Source organism: Myxocyprinus asiaticus, chromosome 32 (genome assembly GCF_019703515.2).
Source record: "Myxocyprinus asiaticus isolate MX2 ecotype Aquarium Trade chromosome 32, UBuf_Myxa_2, whole genome shotgun sequence".
Classification (NCBI taxonomy): domain Eukaryota; kingdom Metazoa; phylum Chordata; class Actinopteri; order Cypriniformes; family Catostomidae; genus Myxocyprinus; species Myxocyprinus asiaticus.
Genome location: NC_059375.1, coordinates 10,070,972 through 10,088,180, shown reverse-complemented (window position 1 = coordinate 10,088,180; position 17,209 = coordinate 10,070,972). Strand labels below are relative to the sequence as shown.

Below are 17,209 nucleotides of genomic sequence, written 5' to 3'. Positions count from 1 at the left end.
AACAATACAATCATTACTGTCACTTTTACTTTATTAAAATAAGTTGTCATTTATCCCAACATAAGAGTCACTTTTTGCACAAGTCCGCCGCCATTTTAAATGGATCGATATAAACATTGAAACCACTTTTTTCACAAATAACCACTAGATGGTGCCATAAACATGTGAATCTAACATACCATGGGTTGTTTGGCTTCTCAGCTTGAACAGAGAGTGAAATGTTGTGTATCATATTTGATACACACGGCATTAGAGGGTTAAACTAAAGTTCAGTACTTTCAAAACAATTTATTTTAACATTTTAGCAGTACATTAGAATATAGATGACCTCAAAACCAACAGATATAGACTAAAAGCCACAAAACTTTAAGTTTTATTTCATAAGGTCTATAAAAGTTACTTTTTTTTATTTTATTTTTTTTATTTTTTTTATTCCACCTTAACTCTACTTCTGTAAATTCAAATTACAATTCTGCATGCTGCTCTTTACCTCAAATTCCATTCAAATTCAGGGTCCTCACCTGAATACCAAAGGCATTTTCTATTCAACCCTGATTTTTACACACAAATATGGGAAGTGTCAGCACTTCATTTCAAGTACGCAGGGGTAAGCATCCTCCCAAGAACATGCATAATCTAATAGAATTCAATCTCATTCACTTAGTGGACACCGAATCTCAGCAGCCGAAAGAGTAGCTATAAGAGATCATTTATGAGACAAAGCCAGAGAGAAGAAAAGGAAGCTCTCAGAATAACAGGATCACTTTGAATGATTCTAGCTGTTGGTTTTGCCTTATTGCATAGCTGCCACCAAACTGAATGAGTTTCACTGTCTTTTGGAATGCAATAGCTATAAGATCTATGCCAGCTCTAGATCTCACCTTGAACTGCCACAGTATTGGCTTGGACTGAATCAGTGTTTGTAAGCAATATTGAAAGATTGAATTACTGCAAAACCATTTGAAATACAGAAAGGCTCCATTGTTCTAGAGTTTGAAGTGTATCTTAAGGCTACTAAGATTGGTTTAACTGAAAACTAAGTTAACACTATAATTAAGTTAACCCTAAAACATTAAGTTAACCCTCTAAATTCTGTTCCATTTTTTGCACTGCGTCTATCTTTTTTTTTAATGCAAATCAAGTCGTTTATATATGTATTATGCTTTCCACAATACACATAATTTTTATTTGTATAGTGTTTTTTTTTTTTTTTTTTGTTTGTTTGTTTGTTTAACCCTTGTGCTGTGTTTGTTTTGATCCAACACATTTTGTGTTCCTGGTCAAAAATGACCGGCCCACTAAGATTACGTTTATACACTGGGTATCCATTCAGAATAGGCTTTCTACCGCCGCAATCACCGTGTGAATGAGTCAATTTCAGCTTATTAGCAGCTCTAAACCGCTAAGGGGAGCTATAACCATTAGAATTTCAACAGGCCAGAGCTGAACACCTCAGAGCTCTTCCTCCCAATGTAACGACCATTAAGTTGGAGGCAGTAAGGGCAAGTTACGCTTGTTTTGTCAACCGCCATAAAAAAAAAAAAGAGGAGAAGGAAGAACAACAAACTTAAAAACACCACAACATTTATTTTCTGGCTAAACATTGCAATGGAGACGCATGATAAAGACTTTACTGCAGCATTCAGCATTCACGAGAATATCCACGCACTGGAGAGTTATTTGCTTGCATTTATTAATTCACATTTCATTAGAGAGAATTATCATTTGTGAGTATTTTTATACACATGCACAGAGGTTATGAGTGAGCATCATTACACCACATATTCAAACTATTGTGACTTTCAAGCCTCCAAGCCTGTGCTTTCTTTAAATGTGCCGATAGGCTAGCCCAAATTTTCTATTTTTAAACAGGATTATCAAATGTGAATTAATTTATTTATATGTATACCATTGTGTCAAATTACGTTATATTCTCCTGGCAATAAAAACGACAGAAAAAGTGAACAGAATCATCTTGGTTACTGTTGTAACCTCTGTTCCCTGATGGAGGGAACGAGACGTTGTGTCGATGTAGCGACACTAGGGGTCGAACTTGGGAGCCCCAAACACCTCTAATATTTGAGAAAATGCCAATGAGAATTGGTGAGTGGAATTTGCATGCCCTGGACATACGAGCATAAAAGGAGATGGCTTGCATCCACTCATTCAGGTTTGTGCTGAGGAACCTAGACAGAGTCCCAGCCATTTCAGCGGGTAGTTCAGTGTTGTGGCAGGAGGGACACAATGTCTCGTTCCCTCCATCAGAGAATGGAGGTTACAACAGTAACCAAGATGTTCCCTATCTGTCACTCAATCGACGTTGTGTTGATGTAGTGATACTAGGGGTCCCTACATAAAACACCACAACCAGCTAAACTGTGTTATGTGGATCAGCAGTGCAGGTGAGGGCAGGCTACCACGTGCCTAGTAACAAGTGCACACAGCCCCATCGTAACCTTCCCAACACCCCACATAAGTCACATAGTCCCTCATAAGTACTTACAAAGACAAGACGTACTTACAAAGGGAACAGGTTGGATCAGCTGTTTTGACCTTTTCTCTTTTTTTTGAAAATGAAAATACACTTAGCTGGGACCAAGATATATCCGTGCTGGGGAAGTTGTTCTTTTTCCCCTTGGAGAAAGGACACTGCGGAGACCACATCCTACCCGTAGGTAGGTTAACATGTGGAGACCACATCACATGGACTTACCCACCGGGAAGTACCACACATGAAAAGGAGTCCCTGTGGTAGGTCCTACCAGGAAGGGAGGAGCTCTACATGCGTAGCGACTGGTGGCAGAGCAGAGCTCTGCCCAAGGGAAGTCATGGGTTTACTGTCAGGGAAACCGTACCATGGAAATTACGTCATTTGGGATTACCGACAGGGAACCACACCATATGGAGCACCTATCCCAAGTACAGGGGCTGACCTGACAGGGCATACTTCACGAGTACTGGGCCTGGCGTAGAATTCCTCTGCCGAATTCATCTGTCACAGGGTGCTGAGGGAAAAAAGACATCCAGGGTTCGCCGGTCCTGGGAACTCACATGGACGAGGGAGGGGAAAGGAGCAGAGTGCAAGCGGTACACCCAGCCAGCTGCCCGCATATTTACCTGTTCGTACCCGCTAACACACAGGACGAAACTGGCTCAACCTGGAGTACTGGGTGTCGCCCAGCCTGCTGCTCTACAGATGTCTGCTAGAGAGGCACAGGATGCCACACTCCTAGTGGAGTGTGCTCGTACTCCCAGGGGGCACGGCACTCTGGGCCTGGTATGCCAAAGCGATGGCATCCGCAATCCAGTGGGCAATCCTCTGTTTGGAGACAGCCTTCCCCTTCTGCTGTCCCCCATACCAGACAAAGAGCTGCTCAGAGCATCTAAAGCTCTCCATGCAGTCCAAGTAAACACGCAAAGTGCGTACTGGACACAGCAACGACAAGGCTGGGTCTGCCTCCTCCCAGGGCAGCACTTGCAAGTTCACCACTTGATCCCTAAAAGGGGTAGTGGGAACCTTGGGAACATAGCCCGGCCAGGGTCTCAGGATCATGTGAGAGTATGCCAGACTGAACTCTAGGCACGTATTGCTGACAGAGAACGTCTACAGGTCCCCTACCCTCTTGATGGAAGTGAGCGCAGTTAGGAGGGCCGTCTTCAATGAGAGGGCTTTTAGCTCAACTGACTCCAGGGGCTCAAACGGGGCTCCCTGTAGGCCCAGCAAGACTACAGAGAGGTCCCACGAGGGAATGAGGTGTGGCCTAGGAGGATTCAACCTACTGGTGCCTCTAAGGAACCTGATGATCAGGTCGTGCTTCCCCAAGGACTTACCATCTACTGCATCGTGGTGTGCCGCTATGGTGGCCACATACACTTTTTAGGTGGAGGGGGACTGCCACCCCTCCAACCTCTCCTGCAGGAAGGAAAGCACCAACCTGACTGCGCATCTTTGTGGGTCTTCACCTCGGGAAGAACCCCAGTTTGCGAACAGATGCCACTTCAAGGCATACAGCTGCCTCGTAGAGGGAGTGCCAGTGGTAGCCCACTTAGGTCTTCCGTGTCCTGTCCAGGGGCCAGACATGGAGGTTCCAGAGGTCTGGGCGCGGGTGCCAAATCATGCCCAGTCCCTGAGAAAGGAGGTCCTTCCTCAGGGGAATTCGCCAGGGAGGGGCTGTCGCGAGGAGCGTGAGCTCCAAGAACCAAGTCTGGGTGGGCCAGTATGGTGCCACCAACACGACTTGTTCTTCATCCTCCCTGACTTTGCACAAAGTCTGTGCAAGCAGGCTTACTGGGGGAAACACATACTTAAGCAGGCCCCGGGGCCAGCTGTGTGCCAATGCGGCCGTGCCAAGCGGGGCCTCATCCAGGGAGTACGATAGCGGGCAGTGGGAGGATTCCTGGGAAGAAAATAGGTCTACCTGCGCTTCGCCAAATTGACTCCAAATCAGCTGAACCACCTGGGGGTGGATTCTCCACTCTCCTCTGAGCATCACTTGTCGCGACAGCGCGTCTGCTGCATGATAGAGTTCGCCTGGGATGTGAGTGGCCCGCAATGACTTCAGTCGCTGCTGACTCCAAAGGAGGAGATGGCGGGCGAGTTGCGACATGCAACGTGAGCGTAAACCACCTTGGCGATTTATATATGCTACTGTCACCGTGTTGTCCATCCGGACTAACACGTGCTTGCCCTTGATCAATGGCCGAAACCTCTGCAGAGCCAGCAATACCACCAGCAACTCGAGGCAGTTGATATGCCAATGCAGTCGAGGTCCTGTCCAGGAATCCCACTCTGAAATTGTTTCAGTGAGACTGCTGTTCTTCCCCTGAATGACTTCAGGCAATTCAGCATTGACTGAGCGTGCTCGCTCGTGAGGCGCGCTGTCATAGTGACTGAGTCCAACTCCATCCCGAGAAAAGAAATGCTCTGCGCCAGGGAGAGCTTGCTCTTTTCCCTGTTGACCTGATGCCCCAATCGGCTGAGGTGTCTGAGCACCAGGTCCCTGTGCGCACACAATAAATCTCAAGAGTGAGCTAGATTCAGCCAGTCGTCGAGATTATTGAGGATGCGGAGGCCCACTTCCCTTAGCGGGGCACGGACTGCCTCTGCAACTTTCAAAAAGACACTAGGTCACAGGGGCAGACCAAAGGGGGGGCCTTGTACTGATATGCTTGACCCTCGAATGCAAACCGAAGGAACGGTCTGGGTCGAGGCAAAATCGAGACATGAAAGTACGTGTCCTTCAGGTCTACTGCCGCAAACTAATCTTGACGCCGGACACATGACAGAATGCACTTCTGCGTCAGCATTTTGAGTGGGAGCTTGTGCAGGGCCCGATTCAAATCTTGCAGGTCTAAGATTGGCCGCAACCCACCGCCTTTCTTTGGTATGATGACGTAGGGGCTGAAGAAACCCTTCTTCATCTCGGCTGGAGGGACAGGTTCTATTGCGTCCTTCTCTAGAAGGACTGCGATTTTCGCATGCAGAACAGTGGTGTCCTTGCCTGCTACCAAGGTAAAACGGACGCCATTGAACCTGGGTGGGTGTCTGGCGAACTGAATCGCATAGCCGAGTCGGATCTGACCAGCCAGCACGACAGGCTGGAGAGTGCTAACCACGCCTCCAGACTCTGTGCAAGGGGCACCAAGGGGACAATTGCCTTTGACATACCTGTGGATGGGGCCTCCCGGCAGTGTGGAGTAGGAGCTGCGTTGAGAGGCCTCGCGTCCCAAAGTCGTGGCTGTGCTGAGAGAAATGTTAGAGCACTTACCTCGCTCTGCGTACCCACCATAGGACTGGTATGCAACGGGAGAGGAGGCTGGGCATCCTCATGGCACATCACATACGCCTGATCGTGGGTATGTGCGTGTCGCAGCTGGGTGTGTGCGAAGGCGGAGGACTTCCGTCCGCAGCGCCCCTGCTGCAAGTGTTTGATGTATGGCTGTCATGACACCGACGGTGTGTGACCCAAAGAATGAGGAAACCGCTCTTTTTTTAAAAATGAAAGTGCTAGAGCCCCTTGGGCAAGCGGCGAAATTATAACAAAAGGGAACAAAATATTCTCCTCCCAGCCCTCCACTGGGGGACGGAGAGCATCAACTTCCTGCGGGAGGCTCTACGCTTAGGCCGAGCCGTTGGCTCGGGCTGTGGCAGAGCCGGTGTTGCTGCTGTAGGTAGACGCCCTCGGCGACGAGCAGACGGGGTGCGGGATCTCGGCAGCCTGTAGGTGGAATCACACCGGGGCAGGATGTGCTGGATGGCCTCCGTCTGCTTCTTGATTGCCGAGAACTGCTGGGCAAAGTCCCTGACAGTGTTGCTGAACAGGTCAACTTGAGAGATGGGGGCGTCAAGAAAGCGAACCTTGTCAGCGTCCCTCATCTCTGCAAGGTTAAGCCACAAGTGGCGCTCCTGGACCACCATAGTGGACATCGCCTGCCTGAGAAGAATCGCAATTCTCCATTACATGAATTAAGCTGGAAGTATTATGACCACATTATTTGTATAATATTTGTCTCAATACTTGCGTTAAGAGTTTTACACTACACATGTGATAACCAGAAACGCTATGCAGTTCAAACCTGTAGGTTACAAGCTTTATTCATTATCTGTCGTAGTATTTTATTAGTAGTTAATATGTGCTATTAACCAATGTTGCCCCAAAGCTTGATAATATTGATTATTTTTCGGAGTGACTATTTGCTTTCAGATGTAACCCCAATAATATGTTGCAATTGTCGGTCCAACGGTGTGGAGCTTAACGTCGGTGGGCCAGTGTCTGTGCGACCAGGGTTCGGTTCTGCATTTGGCGTATTATTTTTCCCATTCTATTTCTTGAATCCACTCTTAATATTTTCTTTATTACTATTTATAATAAATAAAAAATAATATAAAGATAGTTGTACTATAGTAATATTGTAGTTAACGTGATTTTTGTGGCGGAAAATGTATTTGATGATATTAACAATGGTGATACTACAGTAATATGGTGTTAATATAGTAACCATGTTTAATTTTGTGGTTACAATTATATTAATACAAAATACCATGGTGATACTATGGTTAATTTAGCTGAAGAGGACGTCAGGACAGATCCATGTTCCAATCAGTTTAGTGCATTATTTAGGACTTTAGAGCTCTTTTAACACTTTTTATCAAGAAATTTTTCTAGAAACTTTCTTGTCAGACAGAAGTTTTTAACACCCAGATCTTCAGCGATTCACACCTTGATTCGACGGGGGGAGGAGGTGTTTAAATATTAGGTTTGAGCTGAAAAAGTTGCAGTGGGGACTCACATGTTGCCAGGCAAGAACATGATCAATTACATTAGCAACATACATTGAAAAATATATTTACACAAATAACAAACAAACTCAGTAGGGCTTTATTAATTCTGGCAGTTTGTTGTTCATTAAATTACTGATTGATTTTATAATGTCACATAATATTTGGGAGCAGTGTTTCGACGAGAAAAAGACTCGGATTCAGATTTCATACAATGTCATAATCTGACAAGACCATTATATATTGTGAATGTGAAGCACAAGTTAACACGGCGTTAACATTGCTTGATAATGTGCACCATTCTACACCATATAAAGAAACCTCATTTGAACAAAGATGCTCGTTATTGTAGTCGTCGCCTAACAGCTCAAACTAATAACGCTGTGTTAATTTGCATTGACCATATTGTTTTTGAACCAGATCGAATCTCCTGCCTTGGTAAGTTTTTTGTTTTGTTTTGCTTCATTCTGCCGTTCAAGCTAATTATACCGATCTGTACAAGGATGCCAACATTATGTAGTAATTGTATTCAGAACTCAGCTCCAATTAAACCGTAAAACCGGAGAATCACATAGAGGGAACCCATACAATAATGTTCCACACTATTGTGAACTACACTCATGCTATTGTACGCTACTGTATAATGTAATTAAGTTGAATAATAAACGTAATCATGTAATAATGAACACTGCCACCCTATGCGACTGTCTCGCCAATGATTTTACCTTTAAAACACAATTGTGGTGACATATATAAGTTAAATACCATGTAAAAAATATATACAATATAATATGAACAATGACCAACAATGATCTTACAGGACACAGTGTCAGTAGCAGCCACAAGGCAAAATGGCTTTTTGTGAATCTGCTAGATGTAGTTTACTTTCTACATGTATCCAAAAAGGCAGTAAGATAAGTAAAGCTGGTCTCAAACCTGTGATTAGCAGGAAAAGACAGTATCAGCTGACGCAAGCACACAGCTCATGAGCTATCAGTCCACATGTGACTTTCAAAGAACTTCAGTTTTTAACTACTCCACACCAACCGCTGTAACTTTAAAAGAATACTGTTTAAAAATAACAAAATAAATAAAAACACACACATTTATATGTGTGTGTGTTTATATATATATATAATTTCCTCACACTTATGAGCGGGTCTAACACTTTTCGTCTAACACTGCTGACTAGCCGGGTCAATTATAACACGGGTTAACACCATTAATTAAATGCATTGTTGTGAAATTATGAATGTTCACTAAGTATTTTCGTTTTGATTTTCAGGAAGATAATTAAATAGCTAATATCTATGAAGCAACAGTTTTAATGTATTGAAAAAGGCTGACATTCAAGCATTTTTTTCTCTATATCAATTAATGAGCTAACTAAGCTATAACTTTAATGCTGCCATTCATTTTGCATTGTTATATCGCCTTCTACATATCAAAATGTAAAAAATACAATACAAATAATAATATTAACAATTTAATCATAATAAATCTCACTTTCTTCACACTACTTAACGATGGTGACAAAAGTGTCCCTTTGCGCCTCCTGGCAGTGATTTTGTGAATGTGTCTCACGTTTTCACGCGCTGGTACTCCCCGTGGTAGTAAGGCTCAATCTGGTTGCTTACCCATTGTAAATCTCTCATATTGCGAATATTATCACAAATATTGCATTAGATCTTTTTATCAATAATTTGTTTTAGTATTTATGAAAGGTTGTGTACTCCTTTTCTGAACATACTTTTAAAAATATATACTTTTTATTAATAGAATAATTCATTGAACTGAGATCATATAGGGCTAGTGGGGGGCACTCGGTGTGGAAAACCAAAAAATATATAATAACTACATCATAAATTAATAACCACTTGCTTGATCTGAACAAAACAGGTGTCATTTTAAAGCTTATAATCTGGACATTACAATGCATATATCTTACATCATTCTTAAATAATGAATTTTCTGACAAATAAGAACTGTTTAGTTCTCATCATTTGCAAATTTTGTACCACAACAATTATATTCAAAGTTGGTTAAACCATAAAAAAGATGAGATAGCCATGTGTTATATATCGTTGGAAAGATCTCAATTTGTAGAATGCAATGAGCAAATTTGTTTCACTCAGAGGCCAAACTGAAGTGAGTTTTCATGTATGAAATTTCCACAGACACACGTAAATATAATAAACAGGAGTGTCTTTTTGTCACATTTTTCCTTATTACTTCCTGAAACATACATATAACATAGACAATGACATATTGTAACTTACAGCAGACTATCCCAATTCAAATGAGCCCAAACACAATATACTGGATTAAGTGACCGGAACAAAACATAGGGGTTAAAATACATATCGCAAAAACACATTCGCTAGTTGCCCACTGACTTTATGAGGGACTTCAACATAATACATGGTCTACATCAAACTGTAAGACCAATCGCTTTTGTATGTAAAAGGGAGTGATTAAAAGACATACAAACTGTCTACTAAAGAAAACATATGTTCAAATCACATATGCAGACAACATTCGATAGGAATATATGGAATATTCCTAGCATTAAAGGTGCTGTAAACAATTTTAGCTGGAATTTCCACAAGCTGAGCCGTTGAATTAGCCATGGCCCCTCTTTTCAAAACCCAGCACTCCAAAGATAACAAATTAGCTTTATTGAGACTGACACCAAGCAGAAGCAGTTGTCAAAAACAACAGCAGCAAAACAGTGCCCTCAACTGACAACTGGTATGAACAACATGTCATAAAGTGACATTAGGCCTCAATAATTTGCTGCAACTACAATACTATGAGAACACACAAAATGATTGACAGGCAGAAAACGTCAGAGACCCTGGCCTGGAAACACATTTTTGTTTGCTGTTTACAGAGTCTAGTGCTGTGTCTAGACCAGTGAGATATCTCAGGACACTTTTTTTCAGTGATATCATTTTAGCATACCTTTCCATGAAAAATAAATTGCTTACAGCACCTTTAAGCCACCAAAAGGAATATTTTAAGAACCATGATGGGTGTTCATCACGTTTTGGGACAGACAAGATATAATGGCTCATCTTGCATAATACTGTATGATTTCTCACTAAGATTCAAGGTTAAAAGCTAAATAATCCTACAGTCAAAAGGACAAAAATATATATATTTAAAAAAAATAATACAAAGTACAAAGTACCATTTCATGGACCATAAGAAAAATGTATGGCCATTAAAAAATTCTCAGTACATTCGTCATTGGCAGGTGTGGCAAAAAAGTTTTTGGTTAACCCAGGTTATACTCTAGGTAAGGGGGAAAATTATTATTTCTTTTTTTTATTATTAAACTATCCAAGAATGAAATGGAGACTGTTCCTAGAAAAATAAAATAAAGATTACTGGTACTGAGTTGAACCCTAAGTTAAAAAGCCATTTTCAACTCTTTGTATGAGAGGGATCTCCTAAGTAATCTAGGTTACTGTCGTAACCCCCGTTCCCTGATGGAGGGAATGAGATGTTGTGTCCGTGTAGTGACACTAGGGGTCACTCTTGGGAGCCCCAAACACCTCTGATGTTTTAAGAAAAGGCCAATGAAAATTGGTGAGTGGAATTTGCATGCCACTCCCCCGGACATACGGATATAAAAGGAGCTGGTGTGCAATCACTCATTCAGGTTTGTGCTGAGGAGCAGAGACAGTGTCCCGGCCATTACAGTGGGTAGTTCAGAGTTGTGGCAGGAGGGACACAACGTCTCGTTCCCTCCATCAGGGAACGGGGGTTACGACAGTAATCTAGACGTTCCCTATCTGTCACTCACTCGACATCGTGTCGATGTACTGACACTAGGGGTCCCTATATGAAATGCCACAACCAGCTGAACTGTGTTACGTGGATCGTAACCTTCCCAACACACCATGCACGTCGTATGGACCCTCACCCCCTGAAAGCATAAAAGGGGGGTTCAGACGTGCCCACAGTGAGAACAGGCCACACCAGCTGGTTCAGCCTTTTCTCTTCTTTCTTCTCCCAGAGAAAGAACTCGCTTGATTCCAGCTGGGGCCAAACGTATTTGTGTCGGGGTAGGTGTCCTTAGAAAAAGACACCCTGCCCGAAGAGGAGGTAATTGTGTGGAAATACGTCACATGGGCTTACCGATTCTTTATCGGCAGGATCGCATGTGGAGGAAGTCCCCATGGTAGGTACTACCCGGATGGGAAGGAGCTCTGCAAACACGGCTACCGGTGGCAGAGGGGACTCTGCCCAAGGGGAGACACGAGTCTACCATCAGGGAAACTGTTCCATGGAAGATTACGTCATATGGGGTTACCGACAGGGTACCAACGCATATGGAGCACCTATCCTGGCGTTAAATTCCTCCACTGAATTTGCTTGCCACAGGTGCTGAGGGAGGAATCCAGGGTTCACTGATCCCGGGAACTCACGTGGATGAAAGAGTGCACAAAGAGTGCACACTTGTGTGCCAGTGGTACACCCGGCCAGCTGCCCACATCATTACCTGTTTGTACCTACCAACACACAGGACGAAGCTGGCTCAACCCGGAGATTATAAAATCTCGTGAAGGTATTGGGTGTTGCCCAGCCCGCTGCTCTACAGATGTCTGTTAGACAGGCGCCGTTGGCTAAGGCCCAGGAGGAGGCTACGCTCCTGGTAGAGTGCACTCATTGTCCCAGAGGGGACGGCACACCCTGGGCCTGGTATGCCAACGCAATGGCATCCACAATCCAGTGGGCAACTCCGGGAGAGGGGCACCAAGGGGACGACCGCTGCTGACGTACCCGCGGAATGGGTCTCGAGGCGGAGCAGGGCGAGAAGTGCTACGTCAGGGGGCCTCGTGTCCTGATCTCGCTGTATAGGGAGAGACGTTAAAGCACTTACCTTGCTCCGTGTACCCCACGTAGGGCTGGTCAGCAACGGGGGGGGTGGGGGAGGCTGAGCGTCTTCGTAGCCTGCCACAACCGCCTGTGCGTGGGTGTGTGTGTGTCATGGCTGGGTGCGTGGAGGCGGGAAACCCACATCCTCCATCAGGGAACGGGGGTTACGACAGTAACCTAGACATTCCCTATCTGTCACTCACTCGACATTGTGTCGATGTACTGACACTAGGGGTCCCTATACGAAATGCCACAACCAGTTGAACTGTGTTACGTGGATCGTAACCTTCCCAATGCACCGTGCACGTCGTATGGACCCTCGCCCCCCGAAAGCATAAAAGGGGGGGATCAGACGTGCCCACAATGGGAACAGGCCACACCAGCTGGTTCGGCCTTTTCTCTTCTTTCTTCTCCCAGAGGAAGAACTCGCTTGATTCCAGCTGAGGCCAAACGTATTTGTGTCGGGGTAGGTGTCCTTGGAAAAAGACACCGCAGAGACCACACCCTGCCCGAAGGGGAGGTAATTGTGTGGAAATACGTCACATGGGCTTACTGATTCTTTTGCGTGGAGGCGGGAAACCCACACCTGCAATGCCCTGGCCACGAATGCTTGGTGCACGGCTGTCGTAACAACGACGGCCGAAGGCATCGAGTGTATGACCCAGAGAGTGAGGAAAGTGCTCTTTTTTTGAAAATGTGGGTACCGCAGCCCCTCGGGCGTGTGGCGAACTCAACAAAAAAGGAAACCAAGGATTCTCCCTCTGGCCCTCCACCGGGGGATGGAGTGGTCTGTCTACCACCTCCAAATATGGCATGAGTCTCCTCACCTCCGGGTCGCCCATCTCAGAGGCACTTAGAAGCCTTTCTAGGGTTCTTGGTCGCGGACCGTTAGACGGGGGTGTCAACTTCCTGCGGGGAGCTCTACGTCGGGGCCGAGCCATTGGTTCAGGCTGCGGAGAAGCCGATGTTGCCGCCGCAGGAAGGTCGCCGCAGTGACGGGCAGACAGGGTGTGCGATCTTGAACCACACTGGGGCAAGATGTGCTGAGTGGCCTCGGTCTGCTGCTTTACCGTCGAAAACTGCTGTGCGAAGTCTTTGACGGTGTCGCCGAGAAGGCCAGCCTGGGAAATGGGGCGTTAAGGAAGCGAACCTTGTCGGCATCCCTCATCTCTAACAGGTTGAGCCAAAAGTGCCTCTCCTGGACCACCAACGTGGACATCGCCTGCCCGAGAGCCCGTGCTTTGACCTCCGTCGCCCATTGGGCGAGGTCGGTCGCCGAGCGCAGCTTCTGCATTACTCCCGGGTCAGGACCACCCTCATGCAGCTCTTTCAATGCCTTGGCCTGGTGGACATGCAGAAGGGCCATGGCATGCAGAGCGGAGGCGGCCCGCCCCGCGGCACTGTAAGCCTTTGCCATCAGAGACGACATAGTCTTACAGGCCTTGGATGGGAGCCTAGGACGGTTCCGCCAGGAGGCGGCGCTCTGCGGGCACAAATGCACCGCAATTGCCTGTTCCACCTGGGGAACGTTCTTGTAGTCCCTGGCCGCCCTGCTGTCAAGGGTGGTGAGAGCAACTCGAAAGCCTGGTCCGGGCAGTGAAAGGTGCATGCCACTACTTTGCAAGTTCTTCATGCACCTCCGGGAATGCACCGGGGCAGAGCGCGGCCGTGCTGGGGAATGGGAGGTCTGTGGGGATTCACCTTGCAGAGTTACTTCCACTGAAGTCTCCAAATCACCCCCAGCGCTAACTGTTACGGTCTTGTGTCCGTGGCAGAGGAACCAAGGCGGGAAACGGCTGGACTGGCCAGCGGTTGGAGTTTCCTTCTGAGGAAGGAAAGCCGTGATCGCAACGTGGCCATGGTCATGTTCTCGCAGTGCGGACATGAACCAACCACGAACGCTGTCTCAGCGTGTCTGGAGCCCAGACACATAAGGCAGCGATCGTGACCGTCAGAAGCATAGAGATAACGACCGCAACCAAGAACAGCACATAACCGGAAAGGCATCTTTAAAAAGACACTTTCCGTCAGTGCCCTCTTTTAGGGAATATACACTCTTTTAAGGAGAAATATACTCTTTTGCGCTCAACACGCACTGCCGAAGCGCCCAGGGGCATTCTCTGCACTTATCTGTGCAAGAGGGGGAGAAACCGCTGTGATGCGCTGTCAAATCCAGCAGCCGCGGAGATCGCTCTTTGCTTTCTCTTTTTTTGCAGAGGTGAATGTATTGGCAGTGGAATACATCAACATTGCTCAGCTCCGAAGAAAAAATCTAAATGAGTGGTTGCACACCAGCTCCTTTTATACCCTTATGTCCGGGGGAGTGGCATGCAAATTCCACTCGCCAAATTTCATTGGCCTTTTCTTAAAACATCAGAGGTGTTTGGGGCTCCCAAGAGTGACCCCTAGTGTCACTATATCGTCACAACGTCGAGTGAGTGATAGATAGGGAACAATATATAGAGTTTTTCTGCTTCCATATCCATCTACTACATCAATAAAACGCTAGGAGCTGGATAAATATGCAACAAGAAGGAAACTTCAAGGTGAATTCCAGTGGTTTTCCTGCGTCATTGCCGAGTGAGTGAGAAAAGAATGGAGCCGAATTTAGATGGGCTGCAGACACACTGTGAAAGTTTCTGCCATCACAATCTGCATGAAATTATCATCCATCTTACTGTCATAGCAAAGTCATTATAGAGTATGCAGAGGAGAACGTTTTCTACTAGTAAAGCATATTCAACAACAAATATGGTCAAGACAGAAAACACCTTAACAATGAATATATTAGAATCATATTAATACATAGAAATTTCTGGCATGTTTCCTGTTTTAATAACAGTGGCATAAAATTGCACATAAAGTTCTCATTAAAAAATCTGATTATGACATACTTTATTAATGAACATTAAGGCTCTGTTACAAAACCCAGTGGCCTAGCTGTCTTCCAAGGCCGCATCCTAAGTGTCATGATGGCATCTCATGTGTGACCGATTTGGAATGCTCTACATAGGCATCAACTCATTTAATAGTGCTGCTTAAGTATAGTGCACAGGAAACTAGACTCACAATAGTGCACGACAGAGCCCACCTGCTTTTTCAGCCATTTTAGATCCAGAAGTATTTTTCCCTTTTATATATTTATTTATTTTTTCATAGAAATTAGGGGGGGAAATACAAATAAATGTTACCAATTCACAATTAATGTAATTTTAATGTAATTGTACTGTGTCATTTTACTTGGGCATAAACATATTACTGCAGCATATAACTTCATAATCAGTATCGGCCAATCTTAGTGTTAAAAAAAAAATTGGTGATCAAATCAGCCTCAAATTTCCTGATCGGTTCCGCAATAATAGGTATTTCATAAAATCCATCATAAAAGAGTACAAAGCCATGAACCAAACCAACCTGCTTGGAGGTGAATCAAAAGCTAAAAAGTATTTGAAAATTAGACAAAAAGATAAAGGTACAAGAATGTGTATTTCACGTCTTTAATGAGGGAATGAACTACAATCCCAAGAAGCACTGTGAATGATATTATCAAATTACAAATGATTATAACTATAAAGACAATATATATAATAGGGCTTTAACGTGTTCATTCAGTGCGATTAATTATATAAAATAATAACGCAATTAATCATGTCCCCAGACCGTAATAAGGAATATCCCTTCCATATAAACAATTCAAGCATTGAGAAACACATGTTTTTTTCCAGGTGGCAGTAAGCAAAACTCACTGTATAGGCAGAGAGTCAAACAGAGAGAGAACAAACCACACTTACTGAGAGCAGACAACACAAGATGAGAACACATCTTGCTTACAACCACAGCTTGATGGATCGCAAATCCGAAAGCAGAGATCTGAAGACATGTTTTTCTAACTTGACACAGGGACGCAACGCAATCGAGACGCTCCAAAAGCGTCCATCTGTACATTGACGTGTCCATAGACAAGCCCTTATAATAAATCTCAGACTAACCTGACAAATTCAATTGCAAAATGGATTGCTCTGAACTGTAGATCAATGATAGGCTTATATTCAATAATATGGAAATAAACAATATATTGCATTCTAAAGACACTTTTTGTATTGTCTTTTTTAATGCTTAAATTGTGTGCCTAAATAATGTAATGCATTTTCATTTTCTGTATTATTTTTTTTAAAATATATATATATAATTATTTAATCATTATATATTGAATTATTATTATTTGAGGGGCTTTCTCAACAAATATGTATGTATGTGATTCATTGCGATTAATTCGATGAATTAATCAGCATAACATTTAATTAATTTGATTACAAATTTTAGAAACTTACAGCCTTAATATTTAAATTATACTGCAAAAATATGAAGATATTTGCAAATATACATTTGAGAGTGTAGGAAGACCGACTCGATTGCTACATTCACAGTGTGTCATGGGAGTGGGCGGTCGCATCAAACTTGTTTGACGCACTTCATTGGCCGTGATTCTCAGATTGGTGGAGCGTTTCTCTTCAGGATCACGGGTTGTGTAGTTCTTCACCAGGAATTCCGCTATTAAATACGATTTCTAAGAAGTAAATTAAGGCAGACTGGTGAATTCAACAGAAGCATTTACCATCAATTAACAACTTTGGACCTAAGGCTAGGTCTGTCTTTAAAGGTTTATAAGTTATCGTTAAAAATTAATTCAATTACTTTCAGAACTCAACTGTTGCGCTCTATTGAGTTCAATCACAGACATTATAAGGGGGTAAGACAATCAACTCGTTACACTAAATCATTACACTAAATATGGCAGCTCCAGTCTATTTTTAATCAGAATAAACTTTTAGTATGTATGAATTTTTCTGGTCACTTCGTTTGTCACTTCCCCGCAAAGATTTGTGTGCTCGTCGCAATGCATTCGCCACAAAGAATATGTGTAAAGCTGCCTATGATTTAGGCCAAATAATCATGCTGCCTACTTTTTGGAAGAGCATTCGCATCTGGAGTGCACATACAATGCCATAAATTGCTGCATATGTAGGCAGCTCACTAGTTTTT

At 44.1% G+C, this 17,209-nt stretch overlaps 1 protein-coding gene across 1 annotated transcript in view; it reads right to left on the bottom strand.

Moving 5' to 3' along the window:
• Positions 1 to 13,532, bottom strand: part of LOC127422864 (protocadherin-15-like) — a 427,222-nt gene extending 413,690 nt beyond the window's left edge. Inside the window, exons 1-2 of the mRNA XM_051666673.1 lie at positions 13,389 to 13,532; positions 12,994 to 13,287 (exon numbers count right to left, since the gene is read on the bottom strand). Coding sequence (XP_051522633.1) covers positions 12,994 to 13,287; positions 13,389 to 13,532 — 438 coding nt within the window. The remainder of the gene's footprint in view (positions 1 to 12,993; positions 13,288 to 13,388) is intronic.
• Positions 13,533 to 17,209: the final 3,677 nt, after the last annotated feature.